At 37.8% G+C, this 22,701-nt stretch overlaps 1 protein-coding gene across 1 annotated transcript; it reads left to right on the top strand.

Moving 5' to 3' along the window:
- Positions 1–294: 294 nt before the first annotated feature.
- Positions 295–4,319, top strand: LOC126065461 (beta-defensin 12-like). The gene is made up of 3 exons (XM_049865484.1): positions 295–379; positions 905–946; positions 4,192–4,319. Exons 1-3 carry the CDS (start codon positions 310–312, stop codon positions 4,317–4,319), a joined length of 240 nt encoding a protein of 79 aa, XP_049721441.1. The 5' UTR covers positions 295–309.
- The last annotated feature ends 18,382 nt before the right edge of the window (positions 4,320–22,701 follow it).

The raw sequence follows: 22,701 nt of genomic DNA on the forward strand, positions 1-22,701 counted from the left end.
TTAGTAACTTGTTCTGAGTCCCTGGATTAATATGGAGGAGTTGAACCTGACCCCTAGTCTTCTGACTCCTTTTCTAGTAACGCTCCAACCATACTAGTCAACCTCTTCAAACTGTAAAGCTATGTGGAGGCCAAGGGTTGTTATCTGTAATATCAGCCTTTGATCCTGGGAAATGGAGCATATAAATGTGCTTTCTTTGTTGATTCACTTCACTGACCAAGAGTATATCTCTTTACTTTCAAATAAAAATGAACCTTGCATCCTTTCAAGGAAATCCAAATCTCTGTTCTAAAGAGCCTTCCTTCAGAGATGGCCCCAGGCAAAAAGACACTCTATTTTGTTTTTGCTTTTTTCTTCATTTTGGATCAGTTTCCATCAGGTAAATAAAAATGAACGGAATTTTCCTGGGGCAGATCACAAACCTTGATAATTCTGCTACATACCACCCTAAAACTGAGAGTAAACATCATTCCTCACTGTGCTTCTCATGGGAATTTCTTGAGCCTGCAGTGACATTTCCTAAGAGCAGACTACATCTGCTATGTCTTTTTTTAAACCTGGCCTTACTAGGTATCAGGAGTGTTGGCTCTGAGAAATAGAATGGCGACCCAGACCTTGTGGTATACTATAGATGGAGCGGAGCCCTGGTGGCACAGAGGTTAAGTGTTTGGCTGCTAACCAAAACGTAGGCAGTTAGAATCCACCATCTGCTCCTTGAAAACCTATTGGGCGTTCTGCTGCCCTATAGGGTCACTATGAGTCAGAATTGACTCGATGGCAATGGGTTTGGTTTGGTTTTACAGTACAGTGTAGGGTGGTGGGTAGGGGGTTGGGAATACTGTTACACACAATGTCATCTGCTACATTGGTTTTAATTTCCAAATATGTGTTGTTTTGAATTTAGGGTGTAAGGCAGGACTTGATTATGCCCAGTTATTTCCAGGAGGTAAGTTAAATTCCTTGTATATAATTTTTTCTTTTAGGAATTCTGGTTCAGTCACTGTTTGTGACTTTTAGAGACAATAAGGGATGGAGATAGTACAGACAACAAAAGTTCCTGAAATCCCAACCTATTTCTCTTTCTTTTCCTCTTCTTCCCCACAACATCATATTTGGACTTTCTATTTGACAGAGAAAAGTTTTTGTCACTGGGTTGTATTTTGGCCATAGAGATTTGAACTTGGTGGCTTTTCTGATCAGGTCATGGTGCTAATTAAACTAAGGTCGTAGGCTCACTTCCTTTACCAGACAATTAGCATTGCTCTGAGAATAGGGCTGCCCACCTCTTACAGGCTCTGCTTCTCAATCTAGTAAATCAGACCCTAAATCTGATCTTTTTTTGTGGAGTCATCTATATGGGAAGAAAGTGCATTATAACGAGAACTGAAAGAAATACTTCTTGAGTAGTTGTGAACAAAGTTTAAATGTGTTTAGATTCAAACGTTCAGAGTGAGAAATGTTAAGACCGGTAATAGTCATTGAGAGCTTACTAAGCACCGGGCATCATATCAACAACTTTTTATGGGTTATGTCATTTAATTCTCAAAACATCCCTATCATGTAGATACTATTATAACCACTATTTTACAGACAATAAAACTGAGATGTAGACCAGAAGTTAAATACCTTTGCCAAGTTGACACACATAAAAGTGGTAAACTAGGCTTCCAACTCAGGATACCAGAGTCACAAGACTTAATTCTGTGATTCTCAACCAAATGGATTCTTAGTAATACTTATAATCATAGGTGACTTACAAAACATTTAACACCAGCGTTGATCAAACCAGTCACTGGTCTGATAAGAGCAGTGTCGTTAAGTACCAGCTAAATAGAAGCTGTATATCCAGAGAGGGCTATTAAGGTGAGTGGATGAAAGAATGAGTGCTGTAATTCTGCAGCAAATGGGCCTTTAAGACATAGCCCCTAGCATTTTAAAGAGAAAGTCAGATTGTAACTACAATGTAATTCCATGTCCTTATCTGATTATAAGGCTGAAAATGTTGATTCCTCCTGTATCAGTAATGAAAGGCTGAAAAGTAGGACAAGCTAGGACAGGAAAACCCAGGTATTAATAATCCAGGTGACGAGAGATAGAGTTTTCACAGCCTGGGGATACAAGGTAGACACTAACCTAGAAGATGCTAGATGAAGAAGGAATTTAGGAGAAGAAAATAATAAACATAGGAAATAGAAGTGGTCAAGGAATTGAGGAGCTTGAGATTCGGCTATTGAGCTGAGGTGTCTTGGAGCCACAGAAGTACGCTGCAGGCATTAAACCAACATGATGGAGAAGGAAGAGATGGGTTTTTACTTACAAATGTTATCAGGAAACTTTTGGTACAATCTATTAGCAGAAGGACATCTTCAGTGGAATGTTAGATTGTGCTTTTCCTCACTTCTAATCAAATTAAATTAGAGTAATAGTCACTGGAAACTTTATCTGAAGTTGATTTGAAGTGTTATCACAAGCATGATAATCGCACAGCAGCAGGGAGAAAAGGGAGATGATATAAGTCTGAAAATACTGAATTAGAGCAGAGGCTGGGGGAGCTGATTTGACTGTAACAGTGGACTTCATAGAAGCAACTGGACAGTCTCCAAAGACAGTGGCAAGTTCAAGCACAATGTAAGCAACAATTGACATGAACACAATCTTTGTATTATTATTCAGAAGTTATGTGAGTAACCTCAGGACATGCATCACCTACACAGCAGTGTGAACCAGGGGCAAGGCAGTAGGATCTAAGCCTAAGAATGAGACCAACTATAGCTGGATATGTTATTAAGCAATAATCTGAGAGTGGAGGTCTGGTGGTGAGATGTGTAACATGAAGATTTGAAATAACCACTAAGAGTAGAAAAATGAGCTCTCTCAGACCATGATGATTGATTGCAATGTGGTAAGTAACCAGCTAAGGCTGGAAATCTCTAAGTAGTGGCATTTATCTGTGACATTTAATGTTGTTCTGAGATTATCGGGAGGGTGATGCTTGATAGGAAAGGAAATACATGTCTATGATACAAATGTTTTCCCTGGAGAATCAGACCAGCAAATAAAGAATTCTTAAGTGTTGAAGACGCTACCAACCTGTTATTGATTGAATCGGGTGCCCCCAAAATATGTGTGGAAATTCTAACTTCTATACTTGTGGAGGTAATCCCACTTGCGAATAACATTTTCTTTGTTATGTTAATGATTCCATATCATTCTAGGGTTGTCTTAAACCGAATGACTTTTGAGATACAAAAAGAACAGATTAGACACAGAGAGAAGCAAGCACAAATGTGAGAAAAATAGACACTACATGGAAATAACCTAGAAACCAAGGAACACCACGGTTACAAAAGCTGAGACAAGAATTTGCCCCCAGAGTGGATACAGAGTGCCTTCCCCTAGAGCCGATGCCCTGAATTCAGACTTCTAGTCTCCTAAACTTTGAGAAAATAAATTTGTTTTTTAAAGCCAACCAATTGTGGTATTTCTGTTATAGCAACACTAGATAACTAAGACTGTACCTGATCCACAAAAGTTATCCTGAGAAAGTCTTCATGGTCTTGTTAAAATGTTTTTGCTTAAAGTAACAACAAAAATAACTATTTAAATAGTGTTTGGCAAAATATTCTCACAAAAGTTATTTCATTTGACAACTAAACAAATTAAAAATGCAGACAAGTATTTCTATACAGCCCATCTGTCAAGTAAGAAATCTGAGATGCAAAGAAATTAAGCAATTTATTAAGGGCACATACCATTATTAAACTCAAACAGGAATTGAACATAAGTTTCTTAACTCCGCTTTCAAGGACCTTTCTAAAACCACTAAGATATCACTTCCATTTTCACCTGGCAACCTTTAACAATACTATTGGGTATGTATTTTTATAGTTCTATCACATTTTTTTTTTTTATCACATATATATGATACTTTGTCTGCTTGTGTTTATTTTTGAGCCATGCAAGATTATAAACTCATGGAAAGCAGGAATTATGTCCACTCCTTTCTTAAAATTTTCCTCTCTCAACTCCATACTGCAAAAAGCAGAAGCTTTTGGAAAATTCTGGGCTGGTTATTGAAAGATACTCTTTATAATCATAAATGCAAACCGTCCCTTATTAATGGCATTTGACCCATTCCCCATTTCCAGAGAGTATCAGGGAAGCCATTTCATCAGCTCTTCCTCGCTACAGGTGAGTTATCTGTCTGTGAACCATGCAGACTTGGTCGGGGCAAATGTAGAAAGATGTGCTTGGAGACTGAGAAGATTGCTGGATATTGCAAGGTGAACTTGTTCTGCTGCCAAGAAAGAATCTTATAAATCAGACAAGCATTCTTCTAGCCTTAGAAGCAGCACTGGATATTCAAGGACGGTCAATAGAAGTTACATGGCTTAACCAAGTCACACAGAGAGTGAGTGTCAGGGCCTTTCTTATATTTTTTTTCTCTCTTTGTTTTGTTTCTCTGCTTATTATTTAAGATAATCTCTGTTTTAAATCAAGCACAAAGACATGAGTAGATACCCAATATCTTCTCATTTAATCAAATACTTCTGTCATATATTTGTAGAGTACCTTATTTTATGAATCTTTCCTCATACTTTTCTCATCTGATTCAAGATCACCTTATGAAGTAGATTTTATTATCCACTTTTATATTTGAGGAGAATGACACCAGGAGCCTGGCATTTCCTCCATGTCACAGCTGGGAATCAGTGGAGGATATTCATGCCACTGCCATGTTCTGTATATCTATCTTTCTGTACTAATTCTTACAGAATTAATAGGTACATAAACAAGAATGGCATTACCATCTATGTTAATGGAGTTTTAAGTCTATAGGATATAACAAATTATTTTTTATCCAAATTATCTCTTGGTATCCAAATATATTGTCATTCACTGATTCTAGTACTTCTTGTATTTTTAAAACAATTAACATGTATCCAGTTAACTCCCCTGATACCAGCTTTGCATTTCTCTTCTTGCTTGTGAATGAAGATGACTAGAGATTAATTCAAAATGTTCAACATGGATTGTACATAGTTGACTACATAACTTTTGCCTTATAAAATCAAATTTGTAGCTTCACCAAATAAAGATTAAAGTTATTAGCCTTATGACCGGTGACTCAAATGTGATGATTCACTTTAACATGGGAGACTGAAAAATGTTTTGCTTAACTTTTCTGCCTATCATTATTCTCTCCACAATGAAATCCATTTCTTGCTCTTTTCTTTGTTCTGTATCAATCAACACAACTCCCTGCAGACATTTTTCAGCCTTTCTGGCTTCTGGTTACTTTCAATCAGTGCATGTCTCTTTTGGGAGAGTGGTAGGTGGGGAAAAGGAGATCTCAGAGTCTTTCTCCCCCACTCTCTCTTGGTTCCAGCAGTGGCTCCATCTCCTCTGTGATTTTATCCCTAACAGTAAACCCCCTGCTTCTGAGTACTCAATTCTCATTTGGAAGTCCCACTATGGGTCCAGGTCCTGGCCACTATTACTTGTTTCTGGGCAGTACGGTTAATGCACATGGCCACTAACTTCAAGGCTGGCAGTTCAAGTACCCAGAGATGTCTTGGAAGAAAGGCCTTGCAATCTACTTCTGAAATTCATCCATTGAAAACCCTGTGGAGCATAGTTCTACTCTGATACACATGGGGTTGCCAGGAGTCAGAATCCACTTGATGGCAACTGTGACAACTGGTTTGGTTTTTTTGAATTTGTGCTCACACCAAATACTTCTATTTTTCCTCTAGCCATAGGATAGTGGAGGATCTCAACTATGGCTAACTTTAGGATTTCCTCATTGATCCAATTTTGCAGTTTCTGCTTTTCCTACATCTTTATCCCTTTTAATTTCTCACTATCAAATTATCTTGTATGGGAATAGTTTTCATGTCTGGACCCTGACTGGTTCAATTTTTTGGTTGGCTCCATCATCATAACACTGTCCTCCAGATGTATTTATATTTGATCTATTATTCTCCCAAAGAGATCTGAAATGTAATCCTCGTGAGGCCTAGAGTGTTGTTGTTTTTCATTTCCACAGAAATTACCTCAGAGAAGTGAGAAGTGGGTTATCTGGCCTTAAGAGTCTACAACTGAGTAACCATCTGCTGTTTAATGCTTCTCACTCACCATGTCTCCACAGAGATGCAATAGCTGTTCATTTACTGAGGGTCATAAAACCAGGATACTCCCTCCTCCTTCTTCATTCCACAAATGCCTCGTTTCTTGACTTCTCAAAATTGAAAATGCTCTGGACCATAAGTGAAATTTAAGCAGTTTTTTTTTTCATAGAAGGATTCATGTACACCCCTCAGAGTCATACAAAGTGGTGGACCAGTAGTTGTGCCCTGATATTACTCATTATCTTGTATAACATGCCGTCTTATGGCTTAAGGCTGTGTAGTAATTACACCCTTTTCTCTCTCACTCTCTCTTCTCTTCTGCACATGACTCCTTTTATGTTCTTCTTCATCCAGTGACCCTCCCCTTCTCTGAGACATCAAATCCTTCCCATAGAATAATAAGACCTCAACCCATACTAACTTCTTGTTACTTGAAAATTCAGCCCTTTCAGATGTCAATTAGATGTCAGTTGTTTTCTCAGATCACTTTTTGCTGATTCTAAAGAACTAAAGGAGAGTTCTGGTCTAAGTTTCTGCTGGATCTACTGAAGGGGAAGAATGAATGCTTGTCTTCTGAATGGTGGGTGAGTCAGAGAAATGGAGAGGAAAAAGAGACCATGATGCAGCTGATTTTCTCCTGCAGTATCTCTACCCTGTTTAGTTTACATGAGGTGTACTGTTCTATATGTTTCTACAATACTTTCCAATCACATAAGGTATGTCATTATTATGCTTTCAAAATATATATGTATAGTCACTCATAATATGAGCTTAGGAATAAAAATATGTCTACTTTTGTGAGGCTTTCTAACGTTAACTACAGGTAGTCCCCAACTTATCCAAGTTACAACAAACTCCACTTATGGCTGTCTGGATTTTTTTTTTTTTGTACATTTATCATTAGTAATATGTACTACATACCAAATACAATGTTAAAATGTATCTGTAAGTTTATATGCAATATCTCCAACCCCCTAAAACAAAAAAAAGATCAGATTTATAAAGATACTGATAATAAAAGGCAATAATAATGAAAACTAAAAAAAAAAAGAGACATTTGGCTAATCTCTAACCCTGAAGAGAAGACATAATATAGTACACCCACTCCTCACTTAATGACATGGTTGGATTCCAAAGACCAGGTCATTAAGCGAAAATTGGCAGTATGCAAAAATGGAGGATGACCACATCAGATCAGAAAATGGAGAATGACTACATCATTACATAACTGCCAAATTAGATCATTACATAACTGCCAAATGAATGAGAAACATGCCCCAGCCAGGTTGAATTATAACCTTAGCCACCACAGCCAGTATTACTCTCACCTCACACCTCAGCATTCATTACTGCCAGACGTGCGTCATTAATGTGCAAAATAGACTTTTTACTATTGTCATAAATGTGAAATGTCAGATAATGAGACAGTCAATAAGGGAGGAACAGGTATAGTCTTTGATGTTACTCTGGCCCTTACAATGTGAAGCCAAGATGAGAAATTCACATGTAAACCCAAATTTTGCTCACTCACTGAGAGAAGGCAGAGATGGAACTTCCCTCTAGAGTCTGACTCCTTACCAAGACAAATTCTGTCTGCTACCACTGACCTCAACTGTAGCTACAAGGGACTGCCACTGGATTCAAGCCACGGTCAAATCTTCCTCCCAAGACCACTCATAAAATGTAAAAACCTGAAGTCTAAAGATTGGAACTCTAACCGTCGAACTCACACTTAATTGTTAATTCTGATTCTTGAGTTCTAGATGAATGCCTTGAGGTCTTATTTGCATGCTTTGCCATGACTACCTTGCAATAAACTCAACAAGTTTATGCATGTCAAATCTGAGTATTTCTTTATGTTTAAGATTAAAATCCTCCCTTGCAGGTACATAACTCTCCTGTTTAGCATGATTTTAACTGCACTATTTTTTCAAATTGTAGCAGTAGTTTTGTTATACTAATTATATGTTAACACCTTCCTGGTTCAGGGCTCCCTTCTGAAACTCCCTCGCAATACCTAAAAGAGAATGACCTGACGCCTATAGAGCAAGACTGAGCAGTTTCAGCTGAAGCCCCAAAAGGCAGAGGACAAAACACTAAGTATCATTAACTGCCACATTCCCAGGTGAGATGCTAGCCACCAATGCAGGATTAGCGAAGAAGGTGACCACAAAATGTGTTTTGAAACACTTAGCCGTGCACCTACCCGAAGGCATAAAAGAAAGCTGAAGAAGCCAAAGGAAAGAACTTTTTTGGAAGATGTATGGGTGTGATGTGATTGTGTTTTTACTCTGCCTCACTGAGGGAGGCTGAGAAAAACATCATTCTCAGACCAAGCCTTATGAGATAGGTTTCAAGAAGAACTCTAAAAGAGAATTCAATGTGCTCCCTCTACAGGACTCATGGCTGGGTCACACCTGTGTCGTAGAGGAAAACGACCCCAAACTCAAATTTAATCAAAAGAGATTTTTATTAGGCCAAGACAAAGACAATGGCAAATCATTCAAATGATGGAATCTGCCAATGTGCACTGGGCCCAAGAGACTAGCAGAATCCAAGGAAGCACAGTTAACAGTTGATTAATATACTTTCACAGAAGGAAATAAACACAATAGAAAAATCCAGATTAGTTACATTGTCATTTGTAAAAGTCAAAGGTGGGTTAACGGAAGTGGGACTGGGGTGATGACTGGTGCATATGATGTAATTGGTACATTGGATTGTCTGTTCAGTCTTTGCTGACTGGTAAGTGATACATGAGCTTTGTTGACTAGTCGCTTGTTTGATGACATGTGATCTGTTGGTTAGTTACTTCCTAGTAACTGCAATGGGTTCACAGAAGGATCACAAAGGTAATTGCAAGATATTCCTTTCTGAACACATAGAGGTTAAATACATTGTTTGTGCCAAGGTTCCTTGGTTACAAAGAAACTTTTCCTTAGAGGCCAGATTAAACCTGTTTTACAAGTTTGTTCTATGTTTTTACATTCAGCAGGACCTGTTTAAAGTTTAACTTCTTAGAGTAGATCAGGGTTCTCAGAATGGAGTCTGAGTTCAGGCCCAGAGACAGCCACCCTTTAGTTAAGTCAAGTGCCCCAGAGATTAAAATTCTAGGGTGCTCTATCTCGCCTGAAAAGATCTACAGGCAAAAAGCCATGGCCAGAGCTGCCCATGAGGACATGACAAGAAAAGAGCAGCGGTGAGAGAAGTTGCACTTATGATGTTAGGCATTGCAAGGGGTGTGATTCCCACAGATCAAGTGACTGCCAGGGAAGGTCACTGGACTGAAGCCATCTGAAAAGGAAAATCCCCAAGAATGTGACATGCTAGGGCAAAAGAATCCAGCAGTAAACAGTTATAGGATATATCCCTGGGAAGAGAAGAGCTAAGGTAAAGTCACATTAGGTAAAACAGAACGTATTAACCATTCAGGAAACTTTGCAATGGAGTGGGCTTCACAGAATTGACTGAAATTCTGGGGGGTTCAACATAAATTAAATAACACATAAATGTACCCCCCAAAAGGAGACTCACCTTGGAATACTGCTGCAGTCACTTTATTTTGTTGTATAACAAATTACCACAATCTTAGCTTAAAACAACACATATGATCTCAGAAGTCTGGGCATGATGTAACTGGGTTCTCCGCTCAGGGTCCCACAAGACTGGAATCAAGGTGGCCAGGGCTGGGATTTCCTTGCAGCTTGAGGTCCTCTTCCAGACTCATGTGGTTGTTGACAGCACTTAGTTACTTGCAATTTCAGGGCTATGGTGGCTGCTTTCTTGCTGTCTGTCAGTAGGAGCCGTTTTTAGCAATAGAGGCTACATGCCATGTGTCTTTCTCCAAAAAGTGGCAATTTTCTCCCTCAACACTAGCAGAAGAACATCTCTTACTTCAAAACCCTACTGATTAGGTTAGGCCTACCCAGGATAAGCCTGATGCCAGCTGAATCGATTCCAACTCATGGTGACTCCATGTGTTAAAGACTAAAACTGCTCCATATGGTTTTCTTGGCTGTAATTCTTATGGACAGAGATCACCAGACCTTTCTCCCATGATGCCGCTGGATAGGTTTGACCTGCCAACCTTTAGGTTAATAGCCAAGAGCAAATCCTTTCTTCCACCTAGGGACCTTCACCCAGGATAATTTCCCTTTTGGTTATTTTAAAGTTTGCTGATTAGGAGACTTAATTACATCTACAAGATCCTTTTACTTGAGCATATAGCAGAACCTAAGCATGGGAGTAAAATCCATCATATCCGTAGTCCTCCCACACTCAAGTGGAGGGGATTATGTGGGACATACAGACCAGAGGGCAGAAATCTAGGGGCATCTTAGAATTTTGCCTGCCAAAACCACTAAGCCCAGAGAGTAAAATGCCAGTTGGAAAATTTAACCGTTCAAGAAGACACGGTTTCTTCCTTTCCTCTCTATTATCCCATCTCTTTGACCCCTTATGATCACAAACCATGGCAGGAAATAGGGATATGTCAGGGTGGTCAGAAAGAGAAGGGCAAGGCAGGAAAGAGAGAAGTTGATCAAGCTCTTTTTTCCTAGTGCAGGCTTTTAGCCTGAAGCAGGCCCCATGGAGCAGAGAGAAACTTTAAAGTTCAGAGTTAAGATTATTAATGGGATTGGGTATTTTAATCCATTAAATAACAATGCTTTGTTACTGAAGTCATTGGAGGTCTGTTTACATCCAAGCATGATCAAAACAAAACAAAAAATATCAAGAGGTTTGTTGCAGTTTTTATCCAAAGGTTGAGGAAAACTAACCCTACAGCAGTTTTAAACAGGTAGTGGGGTGGGGACAAGGGTGGGGGGAGAATAAAGCTGTTTTCTCCCTTTGCCTTTTCAGGTTCTGCTCTTTCAAAATAAGAGTCCCTTGGTAGGGGACAAAGAAGCAGTAAGAGGTTTAATACTATTTCATCATGAAATAAATGATCAGAGCATCCGTTCCACCTGCCTCTTCACTACCGGACTTTGTCAACTTATCTCCCTTCCCTCAGATCCTCTCTTTCATCATTACAGACCTTTCCCCCTGATTTTAACCTGAATATTGCCTCCTGGAAAGCCTTGCTTCGACAGTTTTATTCATCATCTTGTCAATTCTTGTCGCTTGTCTTAGTAAAATGGATGAGAGAGGGAATCAAATTAAACAATTCACCTGCAAGTCTATCTTGAACTCCCCAGAATTCCAGTCAATTCTGTATCAGAACGTGCAACTTTATCTTACAGCTAGGGAGGGAACATGGAGTAGTTAGGACAAGCAGAGTGATACAATTTTATGTTCATCTTTGCTAGATCCACAGTCTTCAAGCCATCTTCAGATTTCTTAGTGGAAGCTATACATATTTCAATAACAAAAATATCAGACTCTGCGGAAGATCTAATGCGAAGACATTTTGTTGCACAAGGCACAATAGTAAAGCTAGATTGGGCCTTCAGTTACAGTAAATTTTTCAGTCACACATTCCAATTTCCATTTATTGAAATTGACATACAATAAGCCATGTTGAGGATAATTTGGAGCTCCATCAATGTTTATAAAATAAAAATAAATTTTTTTTTAATTTTTATATCAATGTTTATAATCAGCCATCTAACCACTGGATACACAAAGGTGAACGGTAGCACACATGTTATTTGTCTGCTTTGTATCCTTAACAATTAAATCTCTTCTTTCCTCTTCCATTTGAATTTTCTGAATTTCTCTGTTATATCAAGTTATTCATTTATATTCATATAAGTTAAGCTATCACATCCTAGTTCTAAATAAGTACACCAGGGACAAGCAAGCTTATTGGATTCAGTTAGTGGATGGGGCTAAATAGGTAGACATGGCCATCAGAAGCTTTTAAATATTTTCTCTCTACATAATAAAGATGCTATTCTATACCACAGCATTCATTCTTTTATTTCCCTAATGTAATAATAATTAAAATACATATTTTCTGATAAGTAGTGTTCTTGGTACTATATTAAAAAAAAATTTTTTTTATATATAGAGATGAATAAATTTTCCTTTTTGTCATCAGTTTTTACCTCTTCCTACCAAAAAAAATTTTTTTTTCACCCCTGTCATTGGCTGTGGCCAGAGCATGAGACAATAACATATTTTAGTTATTCGGTAATGAAGGCTCTGGACACAGCCAACTAGGAGTTGTACCTGACTCTGGCAATTAGTAGATGTTTGGCTTGGATAATTTTCATATCCTGTTTAGGTTTTGATACGTTCAGCTGTAAAACAGGAATGTTAATAGTGTTTACCCAAAAGACTACTGCAAAGACTAAATAAGATATAAATTGCTCAGCAAAATAAATGTTAGCTCCTATGTAAAACCATGTAGAATAATGCAAATAGAGCAAGCTTCCTAAAACACAGCTCTTAACATATCATTTTCCTTTTCAAGTCTTTCAAAGGTTAACTATTTTCCATAACCCACCACCCACTGCCGTCGATTTTCCATAGAGTAAGTTATATACTCTTTAGTTTAAGATTTAAATATTTTCATAACCTTATTCCAAGTTATCTTTCCAAACTTATATCTACCTATTTCTTTTTTATAAGCTACGTAGCAGGCAAAAGGAACCAATTATTGGTGTCTGCGTATAAGATTATTCCACTCAACCTTACAACTTTTCTACAATTTTTTCTAATTTTTTTTTTCTTCATAGAAAGCCTTATCTAAACCCACTCTAATTCTAAGAAGGATTACTCTAGAAGGACCTTTGAATATAAACTAGTCCACTTTCTTTTTCTTCCTTCATTCTTCACTTCCTTAATCCTTCCTTCTTTCCTTCCTCTATTTCAGTAAAGCAGAGAAAGAAGGTATTCTATGTGTAGGAATTAGCATAGATAGAGTCAGAGACATTGAAAATACAACCTTTATTTTTGAAATCATTAATAACCAAGTTTGGCTGGTTCATTAAATTATGTAGGAAATTAACAAGTATCAAGATTAGAAAAATGATTGAAGTTGAATTAGAAAGTATTGTATAGAAAATCTGTTGACTTTTCTATACAACATTGTCTCCTTAGTTATCTAGTGCTGATATAACAGAAGTACTACAAGTGGATGGCTTTAACAAAGAAATTTATTCTTTCACAGTTGAGGAGGATAAAAATCCGAATTCGGGGTGCCAACTCCAGGAAAAGGCTTTCTCTCTCTGTTCATTCTGGGAAAAGGTCCTCGTCATCAATCTTCACCTGGTCTAGGAGCTTCTCAGTCCAGGTACACCAGGTTCAAAGGGCGTGCTCCCCTCCTGGTTTTTCATTCTTGGTGACATGAGGTCCCCCTGTCCCTCTGCTGGCTTCTCTCTTTTATATCTCAAAAGAGACTGACTCAAGATACAACCTAAACCTGTAGATTGAGTCCTGCATCATTAACGTAACTGCCTCTAATCCTGCCTCATTAACATCATACCCAAATACAGGTAGGATTTATAACACATAGGAAAATCCTGTCAGATGACAAAATGGTGGACAATCACACAATACTGGGAAACATGGCCAAGCCAAGTTGACACACATTTTGGGGGGACATAATTCAATCCACAACAGACATGAACACCTATGATTTAGGAATATAACTGAAAGGTGCTTGTAGAAAGAATCAGAGAGGATAGTGGCAGGAAGGCAAGTTAGGAAATTAATCGTTCTAATAACTGGGTGGGTGGGTTAATATAAGCAAAAGTTAAGAATGCCCTGAACTAGAGCAATAGCACAAGAAAAGAAGAGTAGATGCCTGCATTTTAAAAGACAGTTCACTACATGAACAACCATTCCAAACTATTCTGATATTGAGGAAAGAGAGGTTATCCAGGACACTTTTTGCTCAAGTAATAGCTATGTTTCTCTGTTTTCAAGCATTAATAATTTCTCTGGTCCTGCTAAGTCAAAAGTCAATTTACTCAAGATATAGAGTGCTCATAAAATTAATAGAAAAAGTAGACTTAGAAAAAGATTAAAAAATAATAATAATAAGGTATTGTTAATTAGGCAAAAAAAAAAAGTTTTATCTGTATACGCCACAGCAATGAATGAATTTCAACCACTCAACCTATATTTTAATTTGCTCCACGTTCAAATTCTAGAGAAGAATGTTTCATTGGCCTACTGTGTCCATTCCTTGGCTATAAGAGGACATAACTTTGAGTTAGGTTCCCACTATACTACATCTAAGGGGGAAGCAGTAACCTCCCAAAAGGAAATTGGTACACTACTAACGTAACGGTTGCTTAGAAATCTAATAATGAAAATAGCATAGAATAATAACAGTTATCTGCCTCTAAACCTATCCTTTTATACCAGTGACATCATAATTCTCCCAGTGTCCAATATCCCCAAAATTTTCACCCTATCAATTCACTTAAATATATTGTTTGTTCCTAAGTCAAGTGGTATAAAATAAGAACTTCCTATGCTGACACTAAAAATTGACTTCAAAATTGAAAATTGTAGAGATAATGCCCCTTCAATATGTACTGAAAAGTAAAGACAGTCTCAAGGCATGTGAGATTAAAAACCTTTAAACTAGTACACAATCCTGTTGCCGTCGAGTCAATTCAAACTCATAGTGACTCTATAGGACAGAGTAGAACTGCCTCATAGGGTTTCCAAGGAGCAGCTGGTAGATTTGAACTGTCAACCTTTTGGTAAGCAGCTGAGCTCTTAACCACTATGCCACCAGGGCTCTAGTATACCATAGGCACTGGCCAGTCAGGACAGAAACCCGCCACAGCTACTAGTACAACCATTCTGTTGCAAGCTGATGAAATATCAGCCCAATCACCAAGTAACAGAAAAAAGTAAGACAGTCCCTGGGTGGCACAGTTTCAATCAACTGATACCAAATGGTTCAAACCCACCTAGCAGCACAGCAGAAGAAACAAGCCTGGTGATCTGCTTCCATAAAGATTAAAGTCAAGAAAACCCCATGGGGCAGTTCTGCTCTGTAACACATGGGTCTACTAAGTCAGAAATTTGCAGCAAAAACAAAATTAACAATGAGTAAGGTAAGGATGTCTAAAAAGTATCTATAAATATTACCAACAGTGTATTTAACGAGTGGTGGTACATAGGGAAACAGCCTTTCTTGAAAGTATTCTTCCAGATTTGAATAAAGGTAATATATGGAAGAAGAGTCTCCTTTAGCCCCACCTGCAATTTCAGGAGCCATTTCTCTGTTTCCTTGAACTTCTCCTTTTTCCTAGGGTTCTTGCCTTTTAATCCTGGTCTAAGAAGCGATACATTTTATTGCTTTCATTAAAACAGATGATATCTCAGCATTTTACAAAAGGACAATAATAGCTACCCAATTGGAAAAAAGAAAAAAAAAAAAGCAAAATAGTTAAATAGTGTAACAGTTAAAAGAAAAAAATGAAAACTTTTTTCATGCTATTCCTACTCTGGAAACCCTGGAGGTGTAGTGGTTAAGTATTACAGCTGCTAACCAAGAAGTTGGCAGTTTAAATTCACCAGGCACTCCTTGGAAACTCTATGGGGGCAGTCCTATTCTGTCCTATAGGGTTTCTACGAGCTGGAATCGAATTGATGGCAGTGGGTTTGTTTTTATTTTTTATTATTAGTCCTACCCTAGCCCCAAAGAGTGGGAACCACATTCCAGACATTCTCTGGTTTCCTGCTTTCACAGTTTCTTGTTGGTCTCTGGACCAGGGAGAGGGTCACCAGCCACGATTTGTCTTCCTGGACAAATCACAAAGAGCTCGTTTGCTTATTTATATATATATGCCATCATCTAAACATCCAGTGAGTCCTCATATGTTCTATATTCTAGCCTGCTCAGATAATGTCAGTCCTTGCCAATCAGTTAAATTTTCTGGTCTACGAGACACGTATCTTCTGGAATTATCAAGGAAATTTTGAAACTCATTAAATTCTTGAAACCTAATGTTTCCTAACCTATTAGAAGCCCTCTTTTTCTTTGCAGCACTCTTTCTCACCACGCCTTAAAGAAATCTCTCTTTCCACCAAAAAAGTTACCCTACAGAGCACATCCATTGCAACGTTCCAAAGGAGTGTATCTTAAAAACACCGTAATCAACAACATTAAATACTGGGGAGGATGTGGAGCAATAAGAATGTTCATTAACTGCTGGTGGGAATCAAAATGGTATGGCCACTATGGAAGACAATGTGGCAGTTTCTTACAAAGCTCAACATGGTCTTACCATGAAATCCAGCAATCACATTCCTAGGCATTTACTCATACAAGTGGAAAACTTACATCCACACAAAAATCTGCACATGAATGTTTATAGCAGATCTATTCATAATTTCCGAAAGTTGGAAGCAACTGAGATGTCCTTTAATAGGTCATGGATAAACAAACAGTGCTACATCCAGTAGAATATTATTCAGCAATAAAAATAAATGAGCTATCAAGTTGCAAAAAGACATAGAGGAACCTTAAATGCATACTACTAAGTGAAATAATGCAGCCTGAAAAAGCTACATAATGTATGAGTCCAACTATATGACATTCTGGAAAAGGCAAAACTATAGAAACAGTAAAAAGATAAGTGGTTGCCAGGGTTCAAGAAGGGGTAAAGTGGGGGACAAATGAATAGGTTGAACACAGGGAATTTCTAGGGCAGTGGAACTATTCTGTATAATACATACAGTGGATACATAACAGGATAATACATAAAGTGGATACATAACAGGATACATTTATCAAAATCCATAGAAAGGTATAACACAAAGAGCGAACCCTAACATAAACTATGAACTTTAGTTAATAATGTTGTTACTGTTGTTAGGTCACATCGAGTCCATTCCAATTCATAGCAACCCTATGTACAACAGAATGATACACTGCCTGGTCCTGCACCTTCCTCACAATCATTGTTATGCTTGAGCTCATTATTGCAGCCACCATGTCAATCCATCTTGTTGAGGGTCTTCCTCTTTTTCACTGACCCTTTACCAAGCATGATGTCTTTCTCCAGGGACTGGTGCTTCCTGATAACGTGTCCAAAGTAAGCGAGATGAAGTCTCACCATCCTTGCTTCTAAGAAGCATTTTGGCTGTACTTCTTCCAAGACAGATTTGTTTGTTCTTTTTTCAATCCATGGTATATTCAATATTCTTTGCTAACACCGTAATTCAAAGGCATCAATTCTTCTTTGGTCTTCATTATTCATTGTACAGCTTTGGCAGGCATATGAGGTGATTGAAAACTCCATGGCTTGGGTCAGATGAGTCTTCAAAGCGAAAATTTTGCTTTTTAGCATTTTAAAGAGAATTTTTGCAGCAAACTTGCCCAATGCAACATGTCATTTGATTTCTTGACTGCTACTTCCATGGACGTTGACTGTGGATCCAGGTAAAATGAAATCCTTGACAATTTTAATCTTTTCTCCATTTATCATGATGTTGTTTATTGGTCCAGTTGTGAGAATTTTTGTTTTCTTTATGTTGAGGTGTAATCCATGGTGAAGGTTGTAGGCTTTGATCTTCATTAGCAAGTGCTTCAAGTCCTCTTGAATTTCAGCAAGCAATAGTTAATAATAACATATCAATATTGGTTCATCAATTGTAACAAATGTCCCAGACCAATGCAGATGTTAATAATAGGGGAAACTGTAGGCAGGGTGAGAGGGAGTATATGGGAACTCTATAGTTTTTGTTCAGTTTTTCTGTAAACTTAAAACTGCTCTAAGAAATTAAGACTAATGCTTCCATGGGTGTTGATTGTGGATCCAAGTAAAATGAAATTCTTGACAACTTCAGTCTTTTCTCCGTTTATCATGATGTTACTTATTGGTCCAGTTGTGAGGATTTTTTGTTTTCTTTGTGTTGAGGTGCAATCCATACTGTGCTGTGGTCTTTGATCTTTATTGGTAACAGCTTCAAGTCCTCTTCACTTTCAGCAAGCAAGGTTGTGTCATCTGCATAATGCAGGTTGTTAATGAGTCTTCCTCCCATCCTGATGCCCCATTTCTCTTCACAGAGTCCAGCTTCTCAGATTATTTGCTCAGCATACAGATTGAATAGGTATGGTGAAAGGATACAACCCTGACACACAAATTTCCTGACTTTAAACCACCCAGTATCCCCTTGTCCTGTCCAAACACTTGCCTCCTGATCTATGTACAGGTTCCTCAAGAGCACAATTAAGTGTTCTGGAATTCCCATTCTTCACAATGTTGTCCATAATTTGTTATGATCCACACAGTCTAATGCCTTTGCATAGTCAGTAAAATACAGGTAAACATCCTTCTGGTATTCTCTGCTTTCAGCCAGGATCCATCTGGCATCAGCAACAATATCCCTGGATCCACATCATCTTCTGAATCTGGTCTAAATTTCTGGCAATTCACTGTTGATATACTGCTGCAAATGCTTTTGAATGATCTTCAGCAAAATTTTGATAAACAAACAAAAAAAAAAATCAGTTGGAAGAAATCACCAAATCAATACCATTTACAATAGCCCCAAGAAGATAAAATACTTAGGAATAAATCTAACCAGAGACATAAAAGACTTATACAACGGAAACTACAAGACACTACTGCAAGAAACCAAAGGAGACCTACATAAGTGGAAAAACACCTTGCTCATGAAAACCCTGGTGGCATAGTGGTTAAGTGCTATGGCTGCTAACCAAAAGGTCAGCAGTTTGAATCCACCATGCTTCCCTTGGGAACTCTATGGGGGTAGTTCTACTCTGTCATACAGGGTTGCTATAAATCAGAACTGATGCCAATGGGGGCTCATGGATAGGAAGACTCAACATTGTGAAAACTTCTATTCTACCCAAAGTGATCTACAGATGCAATACAACTCCAATCTCATTTTTTAATGAAATGGAGAAAAAAATCACCAACTTCATAAGGAAAGGGAAGAGGCTCCAGATGAGTAAACCTTTACTGAAGAAGAAGAATAAAGCGGGAGGCCTCACAATACCTGATTTTAGAACATATTATACCACCACGGTAGTTAAAACAGCCTGGTACTATTACAATGACACATACATAGACCAGTGGAACAGAATTGAGAACCCAGACATAAATTCATCCACCTCTGAGCAGATGATATTTGACAAAGGCCCAAAGTCTGTTAATTGGTGAAAAGACAGTCTGTTTAACAAATGGTGCTGGCATAACTGGATAACCATCTGCAAAAAAAAAAAAAAAAAGAAAGAAAGAAACAAGACCCATACCTCACACCATGCACAAAAACTAACTCAAAATGGATCAAAGACCTAAATATAAAATCTAAAAGCATAACCATCACGGAAGAAAAAATAGGGAGAACACTAGAAGCCATAACACATGCCATAAACAGAATATAAAACATTACTAACAAGGCACAAACACCAGAAGAGAAAGTAGATAAGTGGGGAAAAAAAAAAGTGGGGAGCTCCTAAAAATCAAACACAGTTAGCCAAAAACCAAAAGAGTACACTGAGAACCTACAGATTGGGAAAGAAATTTTGGCTATGACAAATCAGATCTGTGTCTAATCTCTAAAGTCTACAAGATACTGCAAGACGTCAACAACAAAAAATGGGCAAAGGGTAGAACCGGCACTTCACCAAAGACGACATTCAGGTAGCTAGCAGATATGTGAGAGAATGCTCACGATCTTTAGCCATTAGAGAAATGCAAATCAAAACTACAATGAGATACCATTTTACCCCAACAAGGCTAGCATTAATCCCAAAAACACAAAATAATAAATATTGGAGAGGTTGTGGAGAAACTGGAACACTTATGCAATCCTGGTGGGAATGTCAAATGGCACAACCACTTTGGAAATCGATTTGGTATTCTTTAAAAAGCTAGACATACCATAGAATCCAGTAATCCCACTCTTTGAAATATAGCCTAGAGAAATAAGGGCCATCACACAAATAGATATATGCACATCCATATTCATTGCAGTGCCATTCACAATAGCAAAAAGACAGAAACAACCTAGGTGCCCATCAATAGACAAACTGATAAACAAATTATGGTATATTCACAGGATGGAATACTATGCGATGATAAAGAACAATGATGAATTGGTGAAACAACTCATAATGTACATGAGTCTGGAAGGCATTATGCTGAGTGAGACTAGTCAGTTGCAAAAGGACAAATATTCTATGAGACCTCTATTACAAGAACTCAAGAAAAGGTTTAAACACAGAAGGAAACATTCTTTGATGGTTATGAGAGTGGGGAGAGAGGGAGGGGTGAATTCACTAACTAGATAGTAGATAAGAATTATCTTGGTGAAGAGAAGGACAGACAACACACAATACAGAGAGATCAGCACAGTTGGACTAAACCGAAAGCTAAAAAGTTTCCTTGATACAACCCAACACTTCAAGGGAGAGAGTAGCAGGGGCAGGGGCCTGGGGACTATGGTTTCAGGGGATATCTCTCTTCAGACAAAGATTAGATTGGACTATAAGACATAAAGTGATACTCGTGAAGAGAGTGCTTCTTAGATGAGACTAATGGTCAGCTCCTGTCTGCAGGTGAGATGAGAGGACAAAAAGGAACAGGAGCTGGTTGAAGGAACATGGGAAATCTGGGGTGGAAAGGAGGAGTGTGCTGTCACATTAGAGGGATAGCAACTATTGTCACATAACAATGTGTGTATAAATTTTTGTATGAGAAACTAATAAACTGTAAATTTTCACTTAAAGCACAATTTTAAAAAAAGCCCAGCTAAAAAAAAAAAAAATTTTTTTTTTTTTTAATAAATCCAGGCAGAATGCTGGAATTTGAAAATCAGTTGTGAGCCCTAATGAAATCACGCATCTAGGCAATATTATCAATGACTGTTAAAACAATGAAGCCAATGATCTTCTGAGCGTCACATACACATCTTTCAGGGAGCTTGAAGGAATAGTGATACCTGTGTTCCACTCCCAGAGTCTGATGTCATTGGTCTGGGGTGTGACCTAAGCATGGAGATTTTTTCAAAGCTCCCCCAGGTGGCCTTAGTGTACAGCCAGAACAGGAGTTTCACCCCATGAGGTGGAAAGTTGATGGGGAAGTTAAAACGGAAGGATCTGGCTGACAACACCTGAACCCACTAATCAACTCTGTCATTAGAAGTAGGACAACCTGCCTTCGTGCGCCCCTTGATGGGATACAAGAAGAAGAACACAGCACCACCTACAAAGTCTTATGGCCATTAAAAAAAAAAAAAGGACCTGAATCTAATCTAACTTCTAGATTTAAACCACAAATTTATAGGAAATCTAAGGGACAGAAGAACAGGTTAAAAGACAACATGAGGCTATATTTGGAGCCCCGGTGGTGCAGTGGTTAGGAGCTATAGCTGGTAACCAAAAAGTCAACAGTTCAAATCCACCAGCTGCTCCTTGGAAACCCTATGGGGCAGTCTGACTCTGTCATATAGGGTCTCTATGAGTCAGAACATACCCAATGGCCTCCAACAACAAGAACAGGCTATATTCAGCCAAATCCAAATTGTGGATAATTCTCCCACACAAATGACCTAATTTCTTCAACAAATAAATTTCATGGAAGGGAGAACCATTTATGCATCCTGATTATCTGTCTTTTAATGGAAATGTTTAAACGATTAACATTTTTTATATAATTAACAATATGGTTAGAATTAGATCTATCAATTTATTACTTATGTGTGTTTGTTTCTGGTTTTATTCTTCTGTTCTTTCCTTCAGATTATTTGAATATTGATTTCAAGAATTCCATTATAATGTATCTATGTCATTCATAAAAAAAAAACTAGTCATTCATAGCTATCATATTTGCATTATTTTCAGTGTTTTCTCTAAAGATAAGAATATTCATTCTTAATTTTTACATATACTTACAGTTAATACTAATTCACTTTATTTAAAATTTAGAAATCTTGTAGTTTTTAGGTGTACATACTCTCATATCCCCATCATTGTACTTTATGCTATATTTTTTGCATGTATTACATCTACATGCATTATAAGCCCCACAATGCAATGCTCTACTTTTTGCCTTAAGCGGTCATAATGTAGTTTAAATGAATTGAGAGACAAAGTATTCTTTTGTATTTACTCAGGTATTTATAATTTCCCAAGCTTTCCATTCTACCTGCAAATCTGAATTATTTTCTGGTATCAGCTCCATTAGGCCTGAAGAATTTCCTTTAACAGTTCTTGCAGGGAATCTATTGTTTTTAATCTGAAAGTGTGCTTATTTCACCTTCATTTTTGAAGGATATTTTCTGCTGAATATAGAATTCTGATCTGACAGTCTTTTGCTTGTAGTTTTTTTGTTGTTGCTGATGCTGTCGTTTTCCTTTCAGACTTTAAGGGTGCTGTTCCATTGTCTTCCAGCCTCCATAATTTCTGATGAGAAGTCAATGATTTTTCAAATTGTTCTCCTGAATGTATTGCTTTTCTCCTGCTGCTTTCAGGATGTTTTTCTTTATTTTTGGATGTCAACATTTTGACTATATTATGCTTGATTATGGCTTATTCATATGTATACCTTTTGGGGTTTGCTCTGCTTCTTCAGTTTGTAAACTTATGTCTTTGATCAAATTAAGAAAATTTTCAACCATTACTTCCCTG

The sequence above is a fragment of the Elephas maximus genome, chromosome 22 (assembly GCF_024166365.1).
Source record: "Elephas maximus indicus isolate mEleMax1 chromosome 22, mEleMax1 primary haplotype, whole genome shotgun sequence".
Classification (NCBI taxonomy): domain Eukaryota; kingdom Metazoa; phylum Chordata; class Mammalia; order Proboscidea; family Elephantidae; genus Elephas; species Elephas maximus.